This window comes from Pelophylax lessonae (assembly GCF_965119305.1).
Source record: "Pelophylax lessonae genome assembly, chromosome: 5".
Classification (NCBI taxonomy): Eukaryota; Metazoa; Chordata; class Amphibia; order Anura; family Ranidae; genus Pelophylax; species Pelophylax lessonae.
The window spans coordinates 410,043,200-410,054,135 of record NC_138772.1 but is presented as its reverse complement, the minus strand read 5'-3'; the positions used below and the strand labels follow the sequence as shown (position 1 = coordinate 410,054,135).

At 44.3% G+C, this 10,936-nt stretch overlaps 1 protein-coding gene across 1 annotated transcript in view; it reads left to right on the top strand.

Moving 5' to 3' along the window:
* Positions 1-4,633: 4,633 nt before the first annotated feature.
* The window catches only part of LOC309557210 (desmocollin-2-like), a 40,325-nt gene continuing 34,022 nt past the window's right edge, over positions 4,634-10,936 (top strand). Inside the window, exon 1 of the mRNA XM_082259874.1 lies at positions 4,634-4,762. Within this exon, the coding sequence (XP_082116000.1) occupies positions 4,703-4,762 (60 nt within the window). The 5' untranslated portion in view covers positions 4,634-4,702. The remainder of the gene's footprint in view (positions 4,763-10,936) is intronic.

Sequence of the window (10,936 nt, the reverse complement as noted above, 5' to 3'; positions counted from 1 at the left end):
AGTTGGCCAGTTTAAGCATGTATTGCAATATATGTGAACTTAAAATCCCTGTTTTTCATTGCATAGTTTGCTGGAAAGGGTGTATAGCGGTGTGCAGAGGGTCCATTCAGAATCTCTAGTGACCAGAGACCCCCTTACATCAGAGTTTCCCTTAACGCCTCCGTCAGAGTCCTCAGAGTTCTCTTTTAAATCAGAGACTGCAGTCTTTCCTTTTATACCAGGGTCCGCAGAGTTCCCCCTTGCACTGTAAAGGGGAACCCTGCAGACTCTGATGTAAGGGGAGACTCTGTGCTGGTTTAGATTAACCTGACCTTTATGTTTTTTGCCTTTTGTTATACATTAAGCACATTGCTAATCACACTAGCTATTGTACATGTTTGTCATTTTAGCTCACTTTTGGAACTGTCAGTAAAAATTTTGATTTAAGAGGTTGGTAACCCTGCTACATGGATGGGTTATGTCAGTGACAGCGAGTAACCCTCTACATCAGGGGTCTTAAACTGGTGGCCCTCCAGCTGTTACAGAACTTCAATTCCCATGAGGCATTGAAAGGCTGACAGTTACAAACATGACTCCGATAGGCAGAGGCATGATGGGACTTGTAGTTCGGCAACAGCTGGAGGGCCACCAGTTTGAGAGCCCTGCTTTACATGAATAGGTTATGTCAGGGACAGCAAGTAATCCTCTACATCAGGGGTCGGGAACCTTTTTGGCTGAGAGAGCCATGAACACTACATATTTTCAAATGTAATTCCGTGAGAGCCATACACTATATTTCAGGGGTCGGGAACCTTTATTTAATATTCATATTCATGGGCTGCAGCTATACAGTGAGTGGATGAATCCGTGTGAAAGTACCTGGAGTCCGGTCAGGAAGAGAGCAGAGCAGGCAGGTATGCAATGAGGCCGGAGTGGTGAAGCGCCTGCAGGCCTGTGAGTGATGGAGGTGAGTATAGGCACTGAGAACATGGCGGCCAGCCACTGAAGGCCTCAGAAGTGGATGTGAGAGACAGCTCCCGTGGTTCCCCGGGTGCCAAGGGGAAGGAGATTGTGTCTGTCGGGGCACAGGGAGCGGATGGCAGGTCCCTTTACCGGGCAGTGATTGTCAAGGCCCTCAGATGCACAGAACACGAGCCGGTGGTGGTACCGCGAGTAGGCTGTGGGGCCCGTAGCGCGGCAATCCGGTCACCCAGAGATGAACTGAGGGTAGCGGTGGGTAGCCCACGGAGTGTACCGTCGATGGGTGCAGAAATCTCCTTGGCACCGGGCACAGCTACGCGGATGGCACTGGATTGAGTGGTAGAGGCGGCGGAGCTCTGGGACTACACGTCCAGTGTGGCTCACGTCCTGACACGCCCCCCTTTAAAGATTTGTCTGCGAGCCAGATGCAGCCATCAAAAGAGCCACGTCTGGCTCACGAGCCATAGGTTCCCTACCCCTGCTCTACATGAATGGGTTATGTCAGGGACAACGAGTAACCCTCTACATAAATGGGTTATGTCAGGGACAGTGGGTACCCCTCTACATGATGAGTTCTTTCAGGAACAGTGAGTACCTCTACATGAATGAGGTATGTCAGGGCCAGTGAGCACCCGTCTACATGGATGGATTATGTCAGGGATAGCGAGTACCCCTCTACATGGATGGGTTAGGTCAAGGACAGTGAGTATTCCTCTATAAGGATGAATTATGTCAGAGACAGCGAGTACCCCTCCACATGGACATATTATGTCAGGGACAGTGAGTACCCCTCTACATGGATGAATTATGTCAGGGACAGTGAGTACCCCTCTATATGGATGGACCATGTCAGGACCTTTACATTACACAGCTTAACACCTCTGGACCCCTTTACATTACACAGCCCCCCACAGCTCTGGACCCCTTTACATTACACAGCCCTCACACCTCTGGACTCCTTTACATTACATAGCCCCCCACTCTTCTGGTACCCTTTACCCTAAAAAGCCCCCCCACACCTCCGGGTCCCTTTACATTACACAGCCCCTTCACCCCTGGACCCGTTTACATTACACAGCTCCCCCACACCTCTGGACCCCTTTACATTATACAGCTCTGCACCTCTGGACCCCTTTACATTATACAGCCCGCACACCTCAGGACCGCTTTACATTACACAGCCTCCAAACCTCTAGACCCCTTTACATTACACAGCCCCCCCACACCTCTTGACCCCTTTACATTACACAGCCCTCAAATATCTGGACCCCTTTACATTACACAACCCCTCCACTCCTTGGAACCCCTTTTACTTTACACAGCCCCCCACACCTCTGGACCCCTTTACATCACACCGTCCCCTCCACACACCTCTGGACCCCTTTACATTACACTGCCCCCCACACCTTTGGACCCCTTTACATTACACAGCCCCCCCCACACACCTCCGTACCCCTTTACATTACACAGCCCTCCCCACACCTCTGAACCCCTTTACATTAAACAGCCCCCCCACACACCTTTGGACTCCTTTACATTACACAGCCCCCCACACCTCTGGATTCCTTAACTTTACACAGTCCCCTCCACACACCTCTGGACCCCTTTACATTACACAGTCCCCCACACCCCTGGACCCCTTTACATTAAAGAGCCCCCCCCACACCTCTGGACCCCTTTACATTACACAGCCCTCCCACACACCTCTGGACCCCTTTACATTACACAGCCCCCCCCACACCTCTGAACCCCTTTACATTACACAGCCCCCCCTCGCACACACCTTTGGACTCCTTTACATTACACAGCCCCCCCAACACCTCTGAGACCTTCACATTACACACCACCCCACCCCCCCCCCCCCACACACACACAAACACCTCTGAGCACCTTTGCATTACACAGCCCCTTATTCAGGCATGCAGAGCGGGAGACAAAGGAGAGCGGAGCAAGGAGCAGGAGGCAGAACGGGAGAGAGAAACAACAGCACTGAACAGACAGCGGGAGCTGCCAGAGTTAACTATCCAAGTTACCCAGCAGGTGATTGGTTGCTTGGTGGTTCTCAGGTTAGGTTAGGTTATGTCAGGGACAGTGAGAACCCCTCTATATGGATGGGTAATGTCAGGGACCGTTTGTACCCCTCTATATGGATGGGTTATGTCAGGGTCAGTGAGCACCCCTCTATATGGATGGGTTATGTCAGGGACCGTTTGTACCCCTCTATATGGATGGGTTATGTCAGGGACCGTTTGTACCCCTCTATTTGGATGGGTTATGTCAGGGACAGTGAGCACCCCTCTATATGGATGGGTTATGTCAGGGACCGTTTGTACCCCTCTATTTGGATGGGTTATGTCAGGGACAGTGAGTACCCCTCTATATGGATGGGTAATGTCAGGGTCAGTGAGCACCCCTCTATATGGATGCGTTATGTCAGGGACCATTTGTACCCCTCTACATGGATGGGTTATGTCAGGGACAGTGAGTACCCCCCTATATAGATCAGTTATATCAGGGACAGTGAGTACCCCTCTATATGGATGGGTTATGTCAGGGACAGTTTGTACCCTCTATATAGATGGGTTATATCAGGGACAGATTGTACCCTCTACATGGATGGGTTTTGTCAGGGACAGATTGTACCCTCTATATAGATGGGTTATATCAGGGACAGATTGTACCCCTCTATATGGATGGGTATATCAGGGACAGTTTGTACCCCTCTATATAGATGGGCTATGTCAGGGACAGTTTGTACCCCTCTATATAGATGGGTATATCAGGGACAGTTTGTACCCTCTATATAGATGGGTATATCAGGGACAGTTTGTACCCTCTATATAGATGGGTATATCAGGGACAGTTTGTACCCTCTATATAGATGGGTATATCAGGGACAGTTTGTACCCTCTATATGGATGGGTATATCAGGGACAGTTTGTACCCTCTATATGGATGGGTATATCAGGGACAGTTTGTACCCTCTATATGGATGGGTATATCAGGGACAGTTTGTACCCTCTATATGGATGGGTATATCAGGGACAGTTTGTACCCTCTATATAGATGGGTATATCAGGGACAGTTTGTACCCCTCTATATGGATGGGTATATCAGGGACAGTTTGTACCCTCTATATAGATGGGTATATCAGGGACAGTTTGCACCCCTCTATATAGATGGGTTATGTCAGAGGACAGACATGTCGGAATGCAGCCATCCCTCCCCCTCCAGCTCTGCTCCTGTGTGCTCTCTCATATACAGATGATTTGTGTGCTCTCCTCCTCCTGCTCTCATACATACAGATGATTAATGAGCGGCGTACATCACACAGGACTTTGCCCTCCAGTGTGTGCGGATTCTCCATGTTACCGAGGACTGAGTCAACAGGGAAAGGCGGAGCCCAGTTTCAGTAAAAAGTTTATTTGTGCCCCTCCCAGTCCCGCCCCGCCCCTCCCCTGTCACTTCCCACCTTCATGGTGTTACACAGGGAGGGGACAGCCGGGACAGGTACGGAGTGTAGGCAGGGAAGAAAAGGAACACACAGTGTGTGCTGGCTGCTGGAGTCCCCGCATATTCCTCATCCCTGCTCACAGGACAGCCACAGCCAGCCGGAGGGGACAGACAACCTGTCTGTCTGTCTACTGTGATCCTCTACACCTGGGACTCTACCTACCGCCACTGCTACCTACCATCCGGATTGTGTACAGCGCTCATCTGCTGGGCTTTACCACTCCTTCCCATGGGGTCACCCCGAGGATCTGTCACTATGTATGGCTGCTGCTTCCTGGCACTGCTCCTGGTGAGTGCCACAAGAAATACTGCTAATCTCAGCACTATTATTATTATTATTATCATTATTATTATCATTATCATCATTATTATTATCATCATTATTATCATCATTATTATTATTATTATCATCATTATTATTATTATAATATTATTATTATTGTTATTATAATATTGTTATTATTATCATTATTATTATTATTATTATTGTCTGGGTGGGTTTTTTTACTTTCGGTTAGTAAACAAATGTGTTCTTTTATTGTAACAATCGGAAAGTGTAACAGTTATATTTATATAGTTATCATTCTGTAATCAGTGGGGTTTGTGTGTTGTACATGCGTGAGACAGACAGACAGACATACTTTTCATTTATGTAACTTTTTTTGTATGAAACTATTCTATTTTTCTTTAATCTGTAATCAGCCTTCTATAGCTCTGTGATGGAAGGTTTAATTGGCCACTCCTCTATAAAGTTCTGTAGAAGGTATTATCTGCAGCCTAGTGGCTGACCAGGGAAATCCGAAAAGAAGAAAGACTCCTTTGTTCAATAATAACCTGTGTGCTTTCCCAGAGTCCCTCTGGTCAGACGTGGCTTTAGCTCTCTGACAGTTGAGAAAAACCTTTTACTTAGACATCAGCTTTGTTGTGATGAGCTAGTAGCATTTTTTTTTTTTAACCCTAGTGATCTTTTCAGTTTGTTCCTAAACCTGGATCTGGATTATGAAAAGCTAATTACAGAGCAAGTCTTGGGGTGTCAGACTACATTAGAGGAATACTGGGGTGTCAGGCTTTGAGGTATATTGGGGTGACAGGCTATGTGAGAGGGACGTTGGGGCATCAGACTACGTGAGCAGGACCTTGGGGCATCAGACTGCGTGAGCAGGACCTTGGGGCATCAGACTGCGTGAGCAGGACCTTGGGGCATCAGACTGCGTGAGCAGGACCTTGGGGCATCAGACTGCATGAGCAGGACCTTGGGGCATCAGACTACCTGAGCAGGACCTTGGGGCATCAGACTACCTGAGCAGGACCTTGGGGCATCAGACTACCTGAGCAGGAACTTGGGGCATCAGACTGCGTGAGCAGGACCTTGGGGCATCAGACTGCGTGAGCAGGACCTTGGGGCATCAGACTGCGTGAGCAGGACCTTGGGGCATCAGACTACGTGAGCAGGACCTTGGGGCATCAGACTACGTGAGCAGGACCTTGGGGCATCAGACTACGTGAGCAGGACCTTGGGGCATCAGACTACGTGAGCAGGACCTTGGGGCATCAGACTACGTGAGCAGGACCTTGGGGCATCAGACTACCTGAGCAGGAACTTGGGGCATCAGACTACCTGAGCAGGACCTTTGGGCATCAGACTACCTGAGCAGGACCTTTGGGCATCAGACTACGTGAGCAGGACCTTTGGGCATCAGACTACGTGAGCAGGACCTTTGGGCATCAGACTACCTGAGCAGGACCTTTGGGCATCAGACTACCTGAGCAGGACCTTTGGGCATCAGACTACCTGAGCAGGACCTTGGGGCATCAGACTACCTGAGCAGGACCTTGGGGCATCAGACTACCTGAGCAGGACCTTGGGGCATCAGACTACCTGAGCAGGATATTTGGGAGTGGGGCTGAAATTAGAAGTAAGCTGGACCCAGCAAATGTCAAAAAGGATTTTCCCCTGGAGTTCAGAAAAAAATATATAATAATATTATTAATAATCATCATAATAATAATAATATTGCTATTTCTAATCCACCCTTGTTTAGTATAAAACTAAAATACTTTGGACTGACATCCTATGTATACTAACAGTGCCCCAGTATTGTCTGGAAGAGGTTGCATTGATTGTTTTGTGGACTGACTGTCAGGACTTGAATTACACATACAAATATGTGATCTTTTTGTATGCCTTGATTTGAGTTAGAAATGTGAGACATTGTTTATTTATTACATGTACTTGTATATAGCAACAACAACATTCACATCAGTCCCTGACCTCAAGGAGCTTACAATCTAAGGTCCTTATTTCACATACTAGGGACAATTTAGACCGGATCCAGTTATGCTACCAGCATGTCTTTGGAGTGTAAGAGGAAATCTGAGTACCTTTAGAGCCTTTTGTTCTACGAAATGATTGTTTACTTATGCTTGTTGTTTTATACTTGCAGAGGTTCTCTCGATCGTTTCACTTTATTTAGGCCTTGTACAGGTAGTGGTGCCCTAGTCATCGCAGGTTTTATATTGCAGTGCGGTAAACGATTCTGCCTCTACTTTTATTCAGGCCTACAATGGTTATATTGTTACCGGAAATAAAAGATCACTTCTGCTCTCGCCAGTGTTAGGGAACATGTACATTCAAAAAGCAATCACTTTACAAATGTGTGACTTCTGAAAAGTATACTAGTTAGATATTAACTTATAAATACATTCGGGCATGTTCATCATCATTTTTTTTGTTTTGCTTTTGTACAGGTGTTTTGTGGATTTTTCAGGCTTGAGTGTTTTTTTTTTTTTTTTCTTTCATTTTTAGTCAATGACAGGCTAGTTACTAAGCAAGGAAATACATGGAAAGATGAGGGCAGGGACTGATGTGAATTTAGAATATATGTATTTAAAACACTTCATAAATTGATGGCACTATAGAAGTACCTGTAATAAATAAACACACATTACATGTGATTCCATGTGTTCCCGTAGGCAGCCCCCCAAAAAGCTCACGTGTTTTTTTTTTTTTATTGATTTTTTTATTTATTTTTGAATGTTGAGCTTTAGGCAACACCACACTTGGGTAGAAAGCAAGGACCATGGAATATAATGGTAATCTCAGTGTTGAGCATTGATGCGCTTCTTCTTGTGGCACTCCAAATCCTGATTTAAATCACTTGGGTGGGAATGGGCCTAAACTCAGCCATATGAATTGCCAAGAGGAAATATTCAAAGGTTCTATTAGATCATTCAGTAGTTGTTACTGATAAGAAAAATTGAATAATAGATAATACATTCTGCACTGTTGTTATACAGTCAAGTGTTTTAGCATTAATAATATTAATTCCTGTACTGAAAAGCATTGCTGAATTTTAAGACCTTTTTAACAAAAACAGTAGCTTTATCTGTAGAATGAGTTTTCAGCGTTTTTTTTTTTTTTTTTTTCAGCTTTTTTTAAACAAAATTATACCCTCACAAAAGCTTATGTCTCAACAACGCTGATAAACGCAGAATAGCCACGTTTTTCATAGTTTTTTTTTTGGCATTTTCAAGCTTTTTCTTTTTAGAGTTAGAGCATTTTTTACAGCTGAGAAACTCCTCTCAAAACCCACTAGTTCTGGGTTTTTTTTCCAGCTAGAAAACACCCCAGCCAAAAACTGCTGATAACAGCCTATGTGTGCATGGACACATAGGATAATATGCTGGGGAGATTTTTGGCTGCAGAAAAAAATGCCTGAAGCCAAAAACAGCAACTATAAAAAGTGTCCAGTGTGCATGAGGCCTAAGGATCTGAATGCAAAAAAAAATATATTAAAAAAAAAAAATATATATATATACATTTTTTTTTTTTTGTCAATGCAGCTTTGCAAATGTTGTTGTTCTAGAAGTGTGTTCCATTATTGAGTAGGGTGCAGTCAGAACTTCTGCTGGTTCTGTGTCGGTAATTCAAAGTATTTGTAGTGTGACTTTAGGTTTGATAAAAGTTGTTCGTGGGAGAACTTTAATTGAAAAAGAAACTCTGTATGGCTCTTTCAGAAAATGCCTGTTAGCAAGTCTTTTAAAGTTTGTACAGTGAACCACGCATGCACATGTCCATGTACAGTCTTGGCTTTCCTTGGTGCCGGGATGAATGAGTTCCATCATCCCAGGCCAGCCAATTTGGATGGCCTTAAACTGGCAAATCTGGAAGAAACATAGGCAGTGATTGAAGTGCAGTCAACGAAGGAGAGTGAGATTTGCCTCATTACTAGAGGAGGCAAATTAAGTTGATTTTAGTTCACTTTAAGTCTAAGGATTAGCAAGCGGGCAACTAGCATTTTCAGAAATCTAGGTTGGCAATAGCAACCAGCCTAGAATACAATGAAAATAGTAGCTTTGTTTATTGTACCATGGGGCTGGTGGAGCATGTTTGGTCTTGTAGTGCCCTATGGCTAGAAGGAAACAATCCATTTACCGGTACTTACACACTATGGACAAAAGTTTGTGGGGATCTACCAGAGCTATACTTTAATGCCCAGAGTATCACCCATCCAGACTGAGTTCAGGTATTATTGGTGAAGGGTTAGTGCTATAGTACACAGTACAAAGACATTTTAGATAATTGTGGGCCAGCCTTCTGACAACAGTTTGGCAAAGGCTGTCTTTCTAGCTGGACTGTTCCCCTCTGGTATGATGAGTTTGGTGTGGGGAAAGTCTGATGGCCTGCGCTGAGCCCTGACCTCAACCCTATTGAACATGGATGGGACGATTTGGAAGTGGGATTGTGAGCTAGGTCTTCCCATCAAAAATCAGTACCTGAAAAACTACAACTAAAAATTTTGGCCGAATAAGCACAAATTCTGATGGAAATGCGCCCATATTTTTTTGTAAAGCTTTTCTACAAGAGTGGAGGCTGGTACCACTGGCAAACTGCATAATAATTACAATGGCTTTGAACATGGATGTTCAACCAGCTTATATGGGTATAATGGTCAAGTAGTCAAACTTTTGTCCATATACTGTAGTGTGTTGCTAACTTTTTGTTTCAGAGCTTATACAATTGATTTCCAGGATATTATTGAGGGATTTTGTTCGCAATATCTCATTATACATTATAATAGCTGTTTTTTTTTCTTGCACCACTGTGCTATGGATATATATGGATATATAAACTAAACTCAAACTTCTAGGACATTGCCTTACCTTGTTCCTGTGCTAGGCAACTCTAGTCTACTCAGCTGGTGTAAAGGAGGCCTTGTGGCTAATTTATTGTTATGGCTCGTAAAACACTAATGATGTTCACTTAAAACCTCTTTTTATAAACGCCTCTTTTATCCTGTAAGTAACACAAACTGTGCTCATTGTTATGTGCAGCAGGTTCATATGTAAAAGAATCTGTAGGGCCCCTGAAGGTGTACATTCCTTTATGTTCTGTATAGATGCCGCACCTGCTGTATGTAGAGTACATATAATATGACTGTGGTGTAGGTAGAGAAACAGGTAACTGATTAACGTCACATACAATAACCACACACTTTCGTGTATTCATTGGTGAGGTCACTCTATTTTTTTTTTTCTCACCTTATTTTTCCTCACCCATATTTTTCAGCCTGACAAATTAATAGGGTAACTCATGGAATGCTGTGTGGTGGAGTGTGCCTTTTTTTTTTTTTTTTTTTCCCCCATAAAAATAACATTTAATTATTAACACATAAAGACGCCACGCACACTATGCTCTGCTGTGTGCATATCTCCTGACAAGAAAAAAAAAAACACATTAACAAATGAGCCTAAAGTCTCATTTTGTTTCTAAATGCATTTAGGTGTGCTCAGGTGCATCAAGTGCTCAGGTGTTCATTTCATTGTCTAGAATGGAAAGAGGGCACAAGTATCGGTGCCCTCGCACATGGGACTGGGGATGGGAAAAAATAAAAAACATTTTTGCTAATTCTAAATAAGCAATTTATAGGGACGCGGCCCCTTTAAGAGCTAAGCTGCCCCCCCATAAGGTTCTTGGGGGCTTTACAGTGGCGCACGCCCCTCTGGAACATTCTGGCCCTAGTCTATAAAAGGGGGTCCGTGAGGTAAGCCCCTCAGTTGGCTAGTGACCGCCGGGCGAGCTACCCTCCCTCCCACCCGTCGCTGGCACTTTATGTGGTGACGTCACCCTTGAATCAAGGGGGGACTTTGGTGTTTGGAAAATATGGTTTTATTTCGCTTGAGTTCTGGGACTAAGCGATACAGTGTATGTTTTATAATTTTGTTTGATTGGAAAATTTTTATTTGATTGAATTTTGAATTAAGAATGAATTAATTTATTTTAAACCAATAAAGTGCCGCGGCCATTACTTTTGCCAAAATTAACTGGTGTTGGGTCTTTATTTATTAGTTTAGTTTAGTTGTGTATATGACAAATACATCCTCCTTTCCCATAGGATTTTTACTGACCCTTGAAATGAATGCACAAGTTCATTGATCAATTGAAATGAATGCACAAAGCGTT